The sequence below is a fragment of the Enhydra lutris genome, unplaced genomic scaffold (genome assembly GCF_002288905.1).
Source record: "Enhydra lutris kenyoni isolate GAN:26980312 unplaced genomic scaffold, ASM228890v2 scaffoldscaffold13, whole genome shotgun sequence".
Lineage (NCBI taxonomy): Eukaryota > Metazoa > Chordata > Mammalia > Carnivora > Mustelidae > Enhydra > Enhydra lutris.
Window position 1 is genome coordinate 17,754,915 of NW_019154097.1, and position 18,947 is coordinate 17,773,861.

At 41.2% G+C, this 18,947-nt stretch overlaps 1 protein-coding gene across 1 annotated transcript in view; it reads right to left on the reverse strand.

The window, feature by feature from the left end:
- The window catches only part of LOC111145837 (sushi, von Willebrand factor type A, EGF and pentraxin domain containing 1), a 209,004-nt gene that overhangs the window by 163,315 nt on the left and 26,742 nt on the right, over window positions 1-18,947 (reverse strand). The window contains exon 3 of the mRNA XM_022501101.1: window positions 16,509-16,685. Within this exon, the coding sequence (XP_022356809.1) occupies window positions 16,509-16,685 (177 nt within the window). The remainder of the gene's footprint in view (window positions 1-16,508; window positions 16,686-18,947) is intronic.

Sequence of the window (18,947 nt, forward strand, 5' to 3'; positions counted from 1 at the left end):
GGATCAAGTGAGAATCCTTGGAAGAGAATTCTGGTAATTACTACTGGCTCTGACACTGTCTGCCCTTCTCTACGTTATATAACCAATTAAAGAACTGGTTTTTCCATTACGATACCATGGGTGATCATGTTTGTAGCCAACTAGTTGTAACACTAAAATTTCACAACCCTCTGCAGATATGAGAAGGATATGACAGGTAACAGGATACTGGGGATAGAGAATAAGACAGAGTTCCACCTGTACCCTGACAGACATTGTAGTCTTACACAGATGATTAAAAGGGGCAGAGTACCATGTTATGTGAGAACGCATAAGAGAGACATTACCTAGACATGAAGCAGTCGGTCAAAGTGATTTAAGAGTGAGACCAGAACCATGCACAGAAGTGAGAAGTGTACGCGTAGGGGGACGGCATTCAAAACAGAGGGACCAACACGTGAGGGGCCCAGAGGCAGGAGAGAGCATGCGTGAAAACACAAGCATTCACTCTGGCTGGAGTACAGACGGGTGAGGCTAGAAAAGTAAGTGGGTACCAAAACCACGAAGACTGGATAGGCCACATTCAAAAGCTAGGAGTTTATCCTTAAAACAGTGAGAACAGGGAAAATGCTCAAGTTAAGGTATGTGACAAGATCACTCTGGGTGACTTCTGGAGAATTATTTTGAAGGACAATAACATTTCATTCTCAAACACATGTTGATTCTGCCACTCACATTTTTCCCTATATGTAAGAATCATTTCAGAACTTTGAGTTATGATGAATGATTTTTTTTTGCCTACTTGCAAAAAATCAAAATTTCATAACTTTTTCTAAAACTGTTATCCTTTAATTATTGGTCCTTAGTTATTTTTTTTCCATTTTACTTTTGGTTTCAATAGAAATAAAAGTTATCATTGGATATAAGATGTGAGAAAAAGAGACATCACTGCTTCCACAAAAGGTACGCCTAGTTAACAGATAGAAAGCAATACCACTGTTGAATGGATAAACCCAACATGGAAAAATCTGTCACCAGAGAAGACATGATGACACAAAAAGTAGAAGAATCTGTTTCTGAGATGGAGTAGATGTACTTTTTCTTAGTCTTCCTGGTAAGTACAACTAAAAACCCTGAATATTATATATAAAATAAACATAAAATGACACTAATAAAAAGGCAGACTAGCTAGGGATCTTAAGAACCAAAGCCCAACAGGGTAGTGAATTCCTTGGGCTTCCTTTTTCCTCACACATTCCAGACTTGGGGCCAGAGTAGTTAGCCATCCAAAACACCAATGGGAATGGACAAAAACTCCAAAACAACAAAATACTGCTCTCTCTGGCCAAAGGATGAAGAAATGGCAGTTAGGACATTTTAAGACAAGAACCAGTCAACTCCTCTAGTCCAGTCAAACACCACAGAAAAACTGTGGCGCAATGTAGCCATACCACACAGAGACCAAGTGGGAAGTCTAGATTTTTTCTCTTGCAAAACTCTAGCAAGGCACCTCAATACCCCTGCCAGAGTGGTATCAGAGACAGCCAAGTAGAGAGGTGGATCTTCCACGCCAAGGGAGGTGACTGTGGTGAGGGTTGTGTCTCACTTCCACGCTTACCGGGAAGTAGCAAGGGGTCTTCTCTCACCCCCTGTGGAGTGGTGTCAGAGCTGGCCCATGGAGAGTCAGAACTTTCATCACCACCAAGCAGCAAAGAGGTCTCCTCTTTGTAGCGTCTGGGAGGTCATGCAAGGAGCAATAAGGAAACCTTCCTAGAGCCAAAAATTCCATCCACATCCAGCAGTAACGAGGATCCCCCTCACATACACATATCAGTGTCAGTGGGGGCAAAATGAGGGACATAGATAGCTATGCTCACTCGGCAGGAATAAGGCAATGCTCCTCATCCCTCTTTCTCTGCTGAGGGAATGATTACATAACATTCTTGAGATGACAAAATTATAGAAATGGAGAACAGATTAGAATTTGCAAGAGTCAAAGTGAGGGCAACTAGGAGCAGAAGGGCAGTGTCTGGGTTCTAAAAGAGCACATTATGAATCCTTGTGGTTTCCATCTTGATTGCATCCATGTCAATATGTGCAGCGTGATACTACACGATAATTTTGCAAGATGTTATCACTGGGAGGATCTAGGAAAATGATATAGGGGATCATTCTGTATTATTTCTTAAAACTACATGTAACACTACAATTATCTCAAAAGGAAAAAAATGTGACAAAAAATCAAGAGCAAAAGGCAAAGAAGCAAAATTTCAAGGTGCATCCGAAAATATCCAAGATGGAGAAAATGGATTTTGGAGTGTGGAGTACCTAAGGTCACCACACAGGTGTGGTTGGCTGGTGGCCAGGGTTGACCTTCTTATTTGCATATCAGTTTCAATGAAATTTTATAGTTCCTCATGAGGGTCACACAATTCTCTTTCAAATTATTCTTAGGAAATATATATTTATATTTTTTATTACTGTGAATGGGATGTCATAAGATTTTTTAAACTTAATGTTCCTGCATAAAAATTTATTGATTTTGAAGTATTTCTCTTGTTATATTATAAATCTATTAATTCTAGTGATTTCCAATTTATTTCTCTGTATTTTCTAGGTTAAGAATAATAATGTATACAACAGTAAAACTCTTTTTGTTTAAAATATTAAATATTGATGGTAAAACAATAAACTTGCTTTATTAATGTTTATAGTTGTTTGCAGTATTTCACATATAAAGTGCATTTGATTAATTTTTTTCTTATCACTTGTTTCATGGTCCATATTTTCATATATCTGCTTCCATATTTTGACAAAAAAATTTTTAAGATTTTATTTATTCATTTGACAGAGAGAGACACAGCTATAGAGGGAACAGAAGTAGGGGCAGTGGGAGAGAGAGAAGCAGGCTTCCCATGAGCAGGGAGCCCAATGTGGGGCTTGATCCCAGAACCCCGGGATCATGACCTGAGCCCAAGGCAGAAGCTTAATGACTGAGCCACCCAGGTGCCCAACAAAATTTCTAAATTTCAAGTTTTAAGAGAAATTTTCCTAACTACTAACATTACGCTACATGCAGTAATAATGGTTTGCTTTATGTATTTGTTAAATGATTGCTTAAATGGTAAAAATCCACAATATCCTGGTTAAGTGACTGCTTTAATGGTAAAAATACACAATATCCTTGCATACTATATCTTGCCCTGTTATATGCATTAAAATCCTTTTCCAAACCATCAATCATCAATACATACAAATAGCTTTACATACACACACACATACACGTAGGAGCACACCAGTGACACAGTTTTATGAGTAGGTTTGGAAAATAATGCCAATAATTAGATAACATGAAAGAGATAAAATGTGTTATTAGCCACTTCCTATGTTGAACTCAGCCTTCCAGATGGCCCGCTTTGATTCTAAGCCAGTGTTTCTCAGGGTCAGTAGACTTGTTCACCTTCACTTCTCCAAAAAAGGAATGGAAAATTCCCAGGAAGTTGGGAACCAAGCAGAGTTTCCATATGCTGTGTTCTAGTATCTGAACATGCAGTATGCTTTATTATCTCTTTACTCATTCATTCTTCACTCCAAGTTTACTAATGTTTACTCCAAGTCCCTGTGCCATGTCTCAGAGGCTATTAAAAAAGAAAGAGACATGGATGTAATCCTGCCCTAAAGGGATTCACAGAGTATTTAAGAAGAAAAACTTACCCAAAATGATCATACTGTATGGTGTTTTAACAGAAAGTAGATACTGAAGAAAACCAAAGACTTTAGCTCTAACTCACTGCTACAGCAACGAATCCACGGAAGAAGGGATAAAAGGGAAAGTTTCATAAGAAAAGTGAATTTGTTGGGAATCCTGAAGTACTGGCAAGAAATGGACAGACAAGATGTGGAATATTCTAGGCAAAGGTGACAAGGCATGGAACCATGAAAGGCAGTGAAGTGGCGGAGGAACCACAGCAATCTGTAGCAGCCGGAGCAGAAGATGCTTCAGTGATCATAATTAAGAGATAACTTAACCCTAGTAGAATCACATGGCTTTGATATTCCCTCTAAAACTTTACAAAGAGATATAGTAATGCTTTTTTGATGTTATGCTAAAGCATGAACTCAGTTTGTCCCTACAGAACATGGTTTCTCAAGCTCAGTACTATGGGCATTTGGAACTTGCTGGTGACCGTTTAGTGTACTTTAGGATATTCAGCAGCGTCCCTGGCCCCTAGCCACTAGATGACAGGAGCTTCTTCCAGCTGTGACAACTAATATTGTCTCCAGACATTGCCAAAAATCCCATGGGGAGCAAAATCGCTCCCTATTGAGAACCACACAGGTAGAGAGTCTAATAATTGAAATTCATCAAGCACTTACTATAAGCCAAGCATCCTAGCAAGCTTTCTGCACACATTAACTTATTTTATTTTTATGACCATCCTGCTATTGTTAAGCCCAATGTATAGACTAGAAAACTGAGGTCCACAGAGGTCAAAGAACTTGCCCAGAAAAACACAGTAAGTGACAGAACTAGGATTCATGAATAGAATTCATGCCAATAACTGCAATCAATGACTATACATACATACATATACACATGTGCATATATATATATAAGATATATCAATCTTACGACACCAGCATTTAGCATACTACATGGCATATCATAATTTCCCTGAGTTTGGTTTTCTGTAGCTTGGGCCATCATTCTCAAATTGCTCACACTGGCTAGTCATCTAACATTTAGTACGCACCAAACCTTGTACAGACCCCACAGAACCAAACATATGGGATGCTAAACTACAACTCAGAAGCAACAGTTCACATTAAATATAACCTGGAAAGAGCAGCAACATATTTCTGGATCATTTCTTTGATGGATAATGACCGTGCAATGAGTGTTAACGGATGGACTGTGGGCAGTATCATGTCTCAGAGGCAGCACGAGTACTGGGATCCAAGAGAGCCGGGTCTGCATGCTAATGTCTTTACAGCTGAGTGACATTAGGGAAACCTTAAATTCTTGAACACTGTTTCCTCTTCTGCAAATGAGGAACCTAAGTAGACAAAAACTTTGCAAGAGCCGTGTGGTTGCGTCATGAATCATTTTGAGAAACAATTTTCAGAACCTCGGCATTGCCAGGGACTCTTACCTAAGGTGATGTACCAGAGAAAGCATCTAGAGCACTTTTTGCAACTGCTCTTCATTCATTTTTTCAAAAGAAATGTGTGTTTTTCATCCCTTCTAAGTCTTACTAGGGTACACTGTCCTAAGGCAGCAAAGCTCCACCACGACTCAAAATCTTGATACCTGGAGACCTTCCTTTAATTAAGGTACAATAAGCAAGTCCTCTAAGAAATGTTCCTTGTTTTACACATACTTAAGTTAAATATCATTCTGTATTTCCCAACATTGGAAATGGAGTATTTTGGTTCATTTCTGGGATGTTCTGAATGCAGAAATATTGTAGGCTGGGAGAGTGGGAACAAAGGTGTTGTTCATTTATCACCTTTTCTTTTCAACTTCCTGACTAGTGTCAAAGAATATGTCACTTCTTCAGAGGAGTCTGATGAGGGCAAAGCAAGGGAGACAATCTCCACGGGAAATACTGAAGGTGGCAGCTACATATTCTATCCAGCTGAGAAACTCAAGAGCAGGCTCTCTGCCTTATTTGCCAACTGTGGAAATCTAAAATAATATGTTGGCCACCAGAATCTGCATTAGCTTATTGAGGCTTTTTATCTCAGAAAATAAGTCTGATTTGGAAAATAGATTTAATTGTGTGAAATATTTTCACAAATAGGTTATATGTAGATATTTGTCCATAGAAAAATAAGCTGAATCTATAGCTCCAAGATTTTGGTAAGGATATATTAATGCACATTCTAAGATAAAATAATTTATTCAGAAGTTACTGGACTGCTAAAGGTTTATTAAAATTTGTATTGCTTTGATTTTCCCAGATATGATTAGATTAAACAAAGCGCTTCCATGTGAAATAGTAATGGGTAGTCTTTTAACGTGTCCTAGCAAAGTTTCTTTGGGGGACTTCCGAGAAATTTGTGAAAAAAATGAATGATTTTAATGATTGTAATGATTGGGTAATAAGTCCTTTTGCAAGTCAAAAGTATTTCAATTCTTCAATTTCAATAAAATTAGAAAAGGACTTAAGGGAACAGTCAGCTAATAGATCATTTGCAATATTTTTTTTTGATGATGGATAACTCATGTTATTTTTGGCACATAACTCAGGAGGAACTCAAAGAATTGAGTGATGTCAACATAACACAACTCTTTCAAGCCCAATCTACATATTTGTGTGAAGGAGGTTTTCAGCACGAAAACCTATAAAAGTGAAAAATAGAAATGAAATGATGTTGTATGCTCTCTTACTCTAATAATAGAAGTCCATGGACACATGAATTAATCATGATCCATCTCACAAAGACATGAGTCTCCAACAGCAGCTTATTTCTACAGGTAGTAAGTATCAAAAGGAATATTATCTTTGACAAATTTTATACAAATAACACTTATAATAATAACCCAATCGAACAGCAATTTTGGGTCACAGAAAATTTATAAATTTCAATGTATGTCCATAATTTTTGTGGCAGAGAAGCAGAATTATGTGATTCATAAAAGGCTTTAAAGTATAAAAATACACTGCATTTCAATGAAGTGGTGCAAGTAGAATGGACAAGCTCTAAGAAAACAAGAAACCATGCACAGCTTCTGCATTGAAAAAAGCTTCTTCATAAAGGGATTACTACTAGAAAGAAGCAAATTTGTTATAATATTTAGATTTCAATGGGTACATTTAAAAGTGATATCATAGTTTTATTTTAGAAGTCAATACAGGGGCACCTGGGTGGCTCAGTTGGTTAAGCATCTGCCTTTGGCTCAGGTCATGATCCCAGAAACCTCGGATCGAGTCCCACAACAGGCTCCCTGCTCAGCAGGGATCCTGCTTCTCCCTCTCCCTCTGCCTGCCATTCCCCATTTGTGCTCTCACATCTCTGTCAAATAAATAAATACAATCTTAAAAAAAAAAAAGTCAATACAGTATTACGGAAATACCATCTGTTAAAATCCTGCTGAAAATTTTCCAACAGCTACTTTTGACAAGGGGTATATGGGTTTTCAATTTTTTAGGGGTTATGTGAGCAAAATATTTGAAGACTATCAATTAGCAGATGTTAAATGTTTTCCTTTGTGTCCTTTTAATTGTTGTTGGAGTTACAGGGCCAGGGAATAGAAGGGAAAAGGTAAGATTTCATAATGATATCATAAGCAGGAATTAGTTATAATCTTTATTTTGACATTTTAGAATACTGGATATATTTTTATGAGTATTTCTAAAAAAAAAAAAATACAACATACTGACTTTGGGAGGTTCAGGTTTAAAATGGCAACAGAAGAGGATCCTAGGCTCACCTTGTCCCAAAAACATATCACCTCTGCGGCTATATATGGAACAACTTCCTCTAAAAACAATCTAAAGACTGAGCAAGCCCTATGCATCAGACCCACACCAAGGCAGGTAGAAGAGTCTAGGACACAATCTCACCGTAAACGCCATCCCTACCTGGGGTGACCCACCACTGTGAGGAAATATAAAGTCCTGAGATTCTCCCTAAGGAGGGAAAGGTTTGAACCCCACATCAGGCACCAGAACTCCTAAGACCTACACCTGATTGATGAGCCCCAGAAACATCTAGTTTTGAAAACCAACCAGACCAAAGGCTCACATCCACAGCTGCACAGGGCTGTAACCAACAGAGAAGCAGCTCTCATGGGGCTCCTACTGCTCCCTCGCCCCCACTCAGCGGGAGCAGCCCATCCAGGGGCTCCCAGACTTCACGGGATGAGGCCTGTTTGCTAGCCTTACAGGGCCAACCTGAGGGCAGTCATCTCAGGCAGCTCATAGCTGGAAGCCTTCTGGCTGGCGGGCACCATTTTCACACTTGCTCTAGTTGCTGGGCACCATCTTATTCGTTTGTTTTAAACACTAGGCTTTTTTCCCTTTTTCCCAGCAGGAACCATCTGTACACAGTCCCTCTGCCACACTCTACAGTGGCAGCATCTCCCATCTGGTGTACTGGCTTTGCAGCTGCGGCCCAGAGGGTGCCCCTTAATCCCCTGGCTCTGGTGGCCCGGGGCTGGTACTCCTGGGTCCTACATATGGTACCAATGGGAGAGATAGTCTTGGGTAGGCTACCACCCCAGGGCACCACACAGACAGCAGACTGAAAGACACCCTCTTGTCTTTCTTTCAAAGAGGCCTGCTGCTTATCCTGGAGCTTGGCCTGCAGGCGTAGGTCTCAGGTTTGACACACAGAGGCCTCCTGCTTTGAAGGAATGGAGGCAAGTGGATGCTACCTTGGAGCTTTCCTTCAGCCTCCTGACAGCCACGAATATCTCCCTCGAAAGAGCTTACACACTCCACTGGAGCCTCAATTTTTACCACTGCCACCGAGGGGACACTTCCAGATCCCCTGGCTCTGGAGGTGGGCAGGGTGTCTACCAGCATTCCCACAAGACTATACATATTTGCATACTTTAAAAGCTGCGTGAGGGTCTGGCTTCTAACCAGCCTGCAGTCAGATGCTATCTTAGCCCTCCCCTTTGGGACACGCTCAGGTCTTGGTGCACCCTCAACAACTGGGAGCCACTAACAATAAAAACGGCTGCTTGGACAATCACAGAGTTTTGAGAGACAATCAGAGTTAAGGTTCATCTCCTACATGAGGTCATTCCTTCAAGACTGGGAGAGGTGGCTGTTTTATCTACGGCACAGAAACCAACACAGAGTCAAGAAAAATAGAGAAACAGAGGAATATGTGTCAAATAAAAGAACAATATAAGACCTCAGGAGGGAAAAAAAACTTGATGAAATGGGGATAACTAACTTACCTGTTATAGTTCAAAGTAATGGGTCCTAAAGATGCTCCCTGAGCCCAGGAGGAGACTGGATGAGCACGGCGAGAACGTCAACAGAGAGACAGAAGAACGTACCTAAGAGAAGGGTGCCTGGGTGGCTCAGTACCTTAAGCGGCTGACTCTTGATTTAGGTTCAGGTTATGGGATCAAGCTCTGAGTTGGGCTCCATGCTGGGAGTGGAGCCTGCCTCTGATTCTCTCTTTCCCCTGCTCCTCCCTGCCCCACATGCTTGTTCTCTCTCTCTCTCTCTCTCTCTCTCTCTCTCAAAGGAAAGGAAAGAACCAAATAGAAATCACAGAACTGAAGAATACAATAACTGAACTGAATATAAAATTTACTGACTTTGGAGTTTGGTGATGTTTCACACCTGTGGTTAAATGCGTCTGATTCCATGCATTTTCCTGTTACAAAATCAGACACCACCAGGACTGAATACCTACCTTATTCAGTGGAAAAACTGAACAAACTAGCCTACTCTAGGCAACAGTTACCCATCACCCTCCCAAAGTTGATGGTAACCAGTGTCAACCTGCTAAGAATATTCCCTCATAAAAAGCAAATAGGAATACGGTGTACAGATTCTTTATACCTTACATATCCATTATCAGGCACCACTGGGGATGTTTTTGGGGAAAAAAAAAAAAAGCTAAGCTCTGCTCAGAGAACAAGATTGCCAAATGTTTTGATTTCCATTCAAGAATTTCTAGAGCTCTCTGTCCTCTCTCTTTCCAAAGAAATGACATAATATTTAGACAGGAAAATGTCTATGCGCAGCACAGGGGTGGGGATTCCTGCGCATATATTTACATGTATGAGATACTTCCACACAAATATTTTAGAGTTTCTATTTCTACAGTGTATCCTCCTTTTATGAAAAATAATACAACTGGGGCTGTCGCTCATTATCCAGCCCTCAGCCTTGGCCCTCATCCAGCTATAATTTTCAATCTGCAGATTGTTCCAAATTCACCGAGATGGAGTCAATGTCTGCAAAGAAGCAGTGTCCTCAAGATGCCTATTGTCTTCATACTCTGCATCTCTCAAATCCCTTCAGGGGAAAGCTTAGCACATCTGCCATTGCTTGGATTTACAACAAGAGTTCACTGGCTGTTCACAACTGATGTGATGATCTAGCCATCTAAAAATGACTACTCCAGGATATCGACCATACCCTGAATTTGATTTATTGTTGACAAGGTTTAGCCCAATGTAAATATTTTACATTAAAAAAAGACATTCTTAAAAATTTCTTCCCATGTGACTTTGGGCTAGGGATCCTGTGGTGCCCAAGGCAGACACGGAATCCAAGCTTTTGCCTGAGATTTCAATAATGAGTTCTCATCCATTTAAGATTCTGGTATTAAACTTGCCCTCTTACCTACATCCTTCCTCTGGAGTACTGAAGGTAGGCAGTACTGAAGGTAGGCAGTGGGCACACATAATAAATTTGTCGGTGCCCGTTAGAGTCACTAGTGATGAAGTAGGACAAAGACAAGAGTTGGGTGTGGTGGGGAAGGGAACCAGAAGAAGCACAAAAAAAGTCTGAGGAATGAAATAGCATGATACTTGATGTAAACTATAACTATTTCCAGCTTTTAGCTCAAAGGGTAAAGACAGGCCAACTCAGGCAAAGCCTTTATGCCATGCTAAGAAGCTTGAAGTTTATTCTATGAATGAGTCATAACTAAAAAACATTGAGCAGATCTATATTTTATAACTCATCTTCTTCTTTTCCTTCCTAGTATTTGGTTAAAACATATGAGGCTGCTAATTAACATTGATGACCTCATAAAGGCCGAACTAATACCTAATAAAATCTGAAATTGTATTTTTAATTGTGCATTCATTTGTTAAATGTCTATCTCTATGGTCAGATGGTAGGCTCTAGAACCAGACAATCTGGGTTTACCTCCCAGGTCTATTAGCTGACTCAGGACTAGTTATTCAACCTCCCAGACTTTAAAATGGAGCAATACTCCAGAGAGTTATGAGTTAATACATATCAGTGCTTGGGAAAGGACCTGGAATATCATAAGCACCCTTTAAATATTAATAAATTATTATAGTTATTATTGCAGTCATCCACATCACATCCGTATGACTGTCCAAATGCCAATGTCAAAGATGTAGGATGAAGAAAGGAATGCTAGAGCTAGAAATGGAAGTAACACCTTCTTTTCATTAGACTCCACACTTCTGTAGTACAGTTCCCTTGGCTGAAGTTCAATTACTAATCCTAAGGGAACATCTTCTCAACCCTTTAAATGTGGACATGCTGTGTTAAAATTCCACACCTGAGGGGTGCCTGGTGGCTCAGTCAGTTGGGCCTCTGGCTTCGGTTTAGGTCATGATCTCAGGGTCCTGGGATAGCCCTGAATCCTGAGTCAGGCTCCCTGCCCAGTGGGGAGTCTGTTTCTCCTTCTTCCCCTCCCCTCCCTCGTGCTCCTTCTCTTTCTCTCACTCTTTCAAATAAATAAATAAAATCTTTTATAAAAATTCCATACCTGAATTTCTGAATCATACAAAATATTTACAGTAAATGAAATGGAGTCATTTTCATCAGAAAAAAAAAAACCTGAGGTTTTTTTAAAAAACAAAATATCATAAGCCTTTTATAAGACAACAACAAAAAAGGATTGATATGCAAGTGTTCCTGGCCTTTCTCCCTTTGTGGTTCCCCAGAGGGTGATGCAGACTCAAGAGGAAAGAGTGAGAAGGGTAAGGAGTTTGAGTTAGGGCTTGGAAGGCACAATTGTGCTTGAGAGAGAGAGAGAGAGAGAGAGAGAGAGAGAGAGAGTGTGTGTGTGTGTGTGTGTGTGTGTGTGTAGAGAGGAATTTGAAGAGATAAGTGCAGAAGAGTTATGGTTTCTAAGGGAAAGGATGATGAGGAAAGTGAGATTTTAAGAATTGCTGTGGTCTATATATCCCTGTTCTGGAGTTAGAGAAAATCAAGAAAATGACTTACACTATTTTGAAATTTATTTTGATTGCTGTACTGGATTTCTTTTATTGCAATGCCTCCCCCTGAGACTGGACTGTCTGGGGGAATGGATCTTTAAGTATTACAACTATATTTTGGATTCTCTTTCCCTAGCAGAGTTTTTAATGTTATCTGAACTTCTGTCAAATATGGTTTTTATGGTCAGCCCTCTTATACAAATGAACAAAGCAACATTCTACCTTGGATTATCTATTTATTATATGGTCCTCACCTCTGTAAAACCAATTAGCACACATTCTCCGAGACCACCAGCTAAAAGCATGTGATTATTTTGAAATGAACTCAAGTTTTGAGCCAACAGAAATTAAAAACCAGTTCAAGCACATTAAGAAATGTCTCAAAAAACTGAACTCTTTTGACAAAGTACTACTTGTTAGTAACTGCTAATGAATGTCTTCGAGCTTGCATTCAAGTTAAAATGTTCAGGCTATGGAACGGATCTGCAATGATTAAAATCTTTTTGTGCATCAAGGTCTTGTCCGTGAAGCAGCTGCTTACCGTGGCTATGGTGCTCAGGCCATTTCAAGTTTTGGACAGGGCTGAGCAAAGTCATTGTTTGAGAACCCAGGCAACCCTGATTGCCAACCACCCAGAACAAGTAGGGAAAAAGAGAAGAGTTTAGTGATACCACAGTCGTCAGCTTTCTCATAGCACCAGGGGAGACTAAAATAAAGGAAAGACCCTATGGAGTTAGGAGACCTGGATTCTGCTACAGCTCGGCCACTTACTTCCCATATGATCATGGGTAGAGTTTCTGCATCTCCCAAGTGAGCAAAGCCCTTACAGCTAGCTCCAGCATTCCTGTCTATGAAATTGATAAATACAATTTACCTCAGGGTATTTTCTCCCTAATCAAAGCAACCAAGCTCCACTTTCTTCAACATCCAGTGGTGTATTATCCCACTGCCTTCTCTCACTCGGTATTCTTGATTTTCACCGGAGACTCATCAGGTCAAAATTTACACCGGGGGTGCACGGGTGGCTCAGTCACTTAAGCGTCCGACTCCTGATTTCAGCTCAGGTCATGATCTCAGAGTTGTGGGACTGAGCTCTGTGCCAGGCTCTGTGCAGAGTGTGGAGCCTGGTTGGGATCCTCTCTTCCCCTCTCTCTTTGGCCCTCCCTGCACTCACGCATGTTCTCTCTCTCTCTCTCTCTCTCAAAACAAAACAAAAACCCCAAAAACAGAAAAAAAAAAAAAAACCCATATTCCACCTTTAGTAGGTGTAAGCCTTCTTGATGGCATTCTGCATATACAGATCTTCCTCATCCTCTGCAGCAAAGTTTTATAAAATATATGGTGTCATTTATCTTCAAGTATCTCATACATGAGGTAACGACTTTAATATTCATTCCTTAACTTTCTCATAATAGTATGTAAATCATCTCACAATAATGGTTAATAATAAAAGTACCACTGATTAAGAATCGATGTGCCAGATACTATCCTAAGCAGTCTAAGTAATTCTCACAACCTAAATATATATATACTTGCGAGATATATATATATGTATACACACATACACACATATCTGTGATTTCTATATACAAAGATATATATGTGTGTACATACATAAATCTGTATCTAGGTATATCTATCTATATACACCATTAATAAGCACATTTTACAAAAGAAACCAAGTCTCAGAAAAAACTAAGAGTCCAAAGCTATATCGCTTATCATTGGCACAGACTGAATTTGAGCCAGATCTTCCTGTGTTTTTAAACACTCTGTGCACAGTTCAGTGTCTATGGTCTCTGAAAAGCGATGTATATAAGCTATTCTCAAAAATACAAAATAAGCAGTGCGATATCTTGGAAATAACACAGAACTTGGAGAAAAGTGTCCTGGGTCCCTTTTGGGGTCCCGCTGATGACAGACACACTGTCTTAAGCAAAGTATGCATCTTTCCTAAGACCTCAATTTCCTCTTGTTGAATGAGGGATTTCATGTAGATAAGCTCTAAGAGTTCCTCTGGCTCTAGAGAGGAATGATTTGGTTCTGAAAGGTACTGTTTCTACACTGAGGAAAAGTACTCAGAATTCCAGCTCTTCAGAACAAAAGGTTAACATCCTCTCCAGGAGCGAGAAAACAGCTCTCATCAAGGCACCTTCAGATCTTAGACGGACGATCTTAGTAGAGCCTTCCCTACAGTTCCTTCCTTAGAGCATGGGCCTTTCTACTTTATAGCACACATCATGGCTTGTGGTTACAGACTGACTTGTGTGCGCAGACTGGAGGCTCCCAGCAGGTGAGGACCATGTCTGCCCGCTCACTGTCAAATCCCTGCCTGGTGTCTAGCACAGGGCCTGACCTGAAAAACATGCTCGATAACATTTGTCAATATTTTAAAAGGGGTTCATGGCTTCTAGGTTTTCGGTACTGGATGACTTAGAGCTGATATTTCTTTTTGCCTTTCTTATAGAGTCTGGTAATGAATGAGTCCTTCATGCCATAGGAAAGATGTAATTAATTTCTCTTCTCTTAGTTCTTAGCATGTAGGAGAAGCCAGCGATGGGTGCAGTCTCCTACAAATATACAAATCACAGCACACACCTTGAGGTTCCAGCACGCCTTTCCTAACCCTTGGCAATAAATACTAAAGGTGACAATGTGAATGTGTGTATGGATGCAACTATATCTCATTTAAATCTTGCAAGAAAGGAAGTGGTAAGCTGAGGCCTACTCATTTAGGAGAAGGGCTGGATAAATGAATCCTTTTGTGCTTGGTGTTCTTGGCAAGAGCCAGCTGCAAAAGGACTCCTGTCCCCTCTCTGGGGCTCTGCTGCCAGGCCCACCCAACCTCACATATATTATAGACCGCTGTGCCTCTCAGCCTGGAATGTACGACCAGGAGCCGCCACAGCTACTTCAGGGAGAGTGGGTTTGTGAACTGCCCCCATCTCCCTGCCACTTATCCCTTGGGGTGTGAGATTATAGGGCTGGGGAGCAGGGGGAGCTACAGCCCAGCATGGCTGAGGCTGTCCGGCAGCCACCCGGCAGTGGCTTGTTGGCAAGGAAGGGATCAGTCTACGACCACACGGAAAGCAGACATGCTGACTACAGCATGCAGCAAAGAAAATGAGAGCTTCTGCCTGTGCCTGGTGGGCTAGGGTGGGAGGAGGGGAAAGGAGGGGGTGTTGGGGAGGGTGCCAAGCTGGGCTGTTGATGAAAGTGTGGGAAGATTCCAGGGGAGGCATTTTGCCAACTCAGAGGCAGTTGGGCTGATTTCTTTCCCCTTTCTTCTGCTCAAATGAGAATTCCTGCTGGGTGGGGTAGGAGCAGAGCCAAGAAAGGAGTGATTTGCTGGGTGAGCATGGATGCTTGGACCTAGGAAGTATGTGCCTGCCCGCTGGGACCAGGGCCAGGGGAGGAAGGAGAAATTAAAGGAGGGGAACTGAGGGGAAACAGGAATAAAGGAGAATTAAAGAAGAACACAAAAGGAAATGTCCTAGAAGGAGAAAATAGGAAAGAGAGATAGCAGGTCACGTAGACAGGGAAGAGACTCCTTTCTGTGCTGTTGAGCAGGCCTACCTACCTTCCAAATGTCAGAATAAAATAATGTTCACATGAAACAGGCAGCGAAAGACCACATGGTACAGTGTAAAGTAAACCGACTGCTCCTAAATTTTTCCTGGTGGCTGTTCATTTCCATGAGAATACATTCTTCCCAAATAGCAATGTTGCCTTTTAGGTAAAACAGAACAAACAAAATGGTATCACAGAAAGCCCTATACCACTTCTAAAGATTAGGAGAATATTACTTAGAAGTATTTCCTAAAATATAATGTAAAACACCAGAGTCCTAAATTGCTCTTCTTGTACTTGCTAATAAAATATGAGAACTATAAAGATCCTCTTGTGAGGAAATCTAGAGCAGGTAACTTGACAATGTTGATGCGGTGAATTCTACTGTGAAGTGATGTCACTTGAAGCAAGTTTTCTGATGTCCCTTGGCGGAGGCTTGTGAGGAGCTGAAAGGTCATCAAACCAATGTTGCATTTTTTTTGTGGCAAAATCCCACACATTCTGGCCTGAGAACCAGTCTCCTACAGAGACTAAGGCATATTTTGGCTAAAGTGCCTATAGGATGGATCTGATTATTGATCGATTATAACAGAAGACCCCAAATCTTCCTTTCCCAAATCTAGGAACATCAAGGCTTTATGAGGCCTTGCAAACTTCCTTTCTCCTTCTGGGACTTCAGCCACCACCTCGTAAACAAGCCCAGGATAGCCTGATAGCATCTGAGAGGCCCCCTAAAGACCAATCTCGTGGTCATAGACAAAGTGGTTGTAGACCAGGTTCCAGCCAGCTGATCCCCAAATAGGTAGGAAAACCCAGCTAAGATCAGCGAGGCAGCCTACCCAACTCCTAGCTAATGACACTGTTTGAGTTGGCACAGCTGAGACTAAAGAAGCTGCCCAACTGACCCAAAGATTCATGAACAATAATAAATACATGCACACGTACACCAACCAACCAACCAACCAACCAATAAATAAATGTGTTAAGCCATTGAGATCGGAGAGCTTTTTTTACACAACAGATAACTGATACAATTACACCCAAACCGGAGACTCACCTGTGCATTCGTACTGCAGACCTTTCCCATAATAGCCCTTCTCACAGATGCACTCAAACTGACCCGTGTGCGTCCCACATTTGCAGCTCGCCATGCGGTCACAGCACTCCTGGCCAGCTTCACACAGATACGAGCAATGGGACATATCCTCTTGAATAAAACTCCCAGAAGGCAGATCTGTCGATGACACAGGGTAATAAAAAACAAATTAGCAGTTCAATGGTACATTCTCCAGTTGCAAATTGGAGAAATCAGCTTTTCATATCCGTCCAATTCCCAACGGCCCACCCCTCCCACCCAAATATGCATGTGTGTCCTGCGCACGATGACAGGCTGGGACTTTGTTTCAGCCAGTGCAGTCATTTCAGGCTGGGACCTCCTTGTAAGCTCTCAAGGCCACGTGGGGTCAGGCAGGAATTAAGCCCTTCGGCGAGGAATCTCCAGATGCAGCAGGAAGTAATACAGTCGGTTCCCCAGGTCACTCCCCTGGCTTCCACACCAGCAGTGTTCCACTGCCACAATATGAGGTCAGGCAGCAGTAACTAGATGTCCAAAACCCTTTTTCCAAAAAAGATAAATAAAATTACAATCTTAACTGCTGCATAAGGGTTTGGATTATGAGCTACTGGCTTAAGAACAGATTATCATCACTTCTATAGTTATTGGATAAAGACTTAACAGCACCACACAAACTTAATAATAGAACCAGAAGATGGTTTCTTTCTCAATGTTAAGTAACTTCTCATGTTTTATGTGACTGGAGATCATACTGATGACTTCAGCCATGTTCTGAAGTGAGGCATGCTGGGAAATCAGTAACTCAGGCAGTGTCATTCAGAAAGTGACTTAACAGGGCAGGGTATGGTTGAATATCGATCCAGAATGGATGGCCTAGAATCAGGCAAATAATAAGTTTTGTTCACTCTGCTGAAGAAGTTCAGAAGTCTTAGTCCAAATCCCTGGGTGGGTGCTGGGCCCAGATAGAGTGATGGGCCCCTCGCAGGAATTCAAATGTGTGAGTCCGAGCAAGACACATGCACTGCAACTGAACACCCGGAAAGAAGACTGGTGATGGCCTCATTTATGCAACATCTGTGTCTATGTCTTAAGATTCTGAACTATACACCAGGGGCAAAGTAAAGAGAGGATTCCAGCCACAAGGGAAAGAGGCTGGTACAATCAGGTACCCGATTAACACTCCATCTACGAGACTGTGGTATGGGTAAAAGGTCTGCAACATGCACACTTAGCTCTGAGGCACTGGGCCATGGGATTATCTGGCAGTAGAGTAATGTAGGACCAAGAAAGATCAGGCTACCAACACTGGTACACTGGCATTCAGGTCTGAGAGAGGTAAGTATATGTGTTACGCATGGGGAAAGCTATTATTCTGTAACCCAGGTCTACTGAGTATGGCCAGAAACATGGATGGTCTTGAGACCAAAAGTGGATCCATCCAAATTGAAAATAGCTTCAGAGGACTTAAAGGCAGGGAATATGAGGTTCATTTCCTTTGAGTTGATCATGTCTTAGCAATAGGAACAGGATCTTTCCTTACCTAATCTGGAAACTTGATCAGAGAATTATGCATTCTAGATATTTGCTTATTGTAATAAAAGTGATGCCTTCTAAAACTCTGTTGCAATACTGTAACCAAAAGAACACTCTATCCCAACTCAGCTTCTGGGTCAACTTGGCATTAGGGTTCTAGAAGGCTCCAATCCTACAAGCAGAGGGATGGTAGGACTGGAAATTAGTCTTGTAGAACACAGCGGGTAACACCCATGATTTCAGAATCCCAGCTAGTAACAGCCACCTGGCCTTCCCACTCAACATACCACTTTTCCCTGAGAAAAGGAGAAATAAAGGAAGCCCCACAGGTACTGAATTTCTGCCATGTGATAACACTACACTTAGTATTATTTAAATATTTTATTTAATCCTCTTGACAAAACCTATGTATGCATTATAACATCTCCATTTTAAAAGCAGAGGAAGTGAGGCTTGTAGATGTTAGATAAATTGCCTATGGTAAGAATAATAAAGGATGGTTAATGAGGCCTGTGGATAATAAGCCCTCAGTAACTTTTCCAATCACTTTATATGTACAAACCCATTTAAGCCTTGTGACACTCCTATAGAGGAGGTACTATTCTCATATCCTATTCAATTAACAAGAAACTTAAAGAGGGTAAAAGCTAAAGAATTTGCCAAAAGCGTCTCCACAAGTAGGTGACTTAAATTTTTTGCTATATCCATAGCTAGTCTGAGATCCTGCTCTTAAACGCTTCTCTTGGAACTATGATAGGGCTGATCTCTTTCTTACGAATATCACTAATTGCCTGAAACCTCACATGGCCATGATTTGCCCATGAACCTGAATCTTTCACATGGATACCTTCAAGGATCAAGCCTAACTTGCTGCATGGTTTTGGTCTG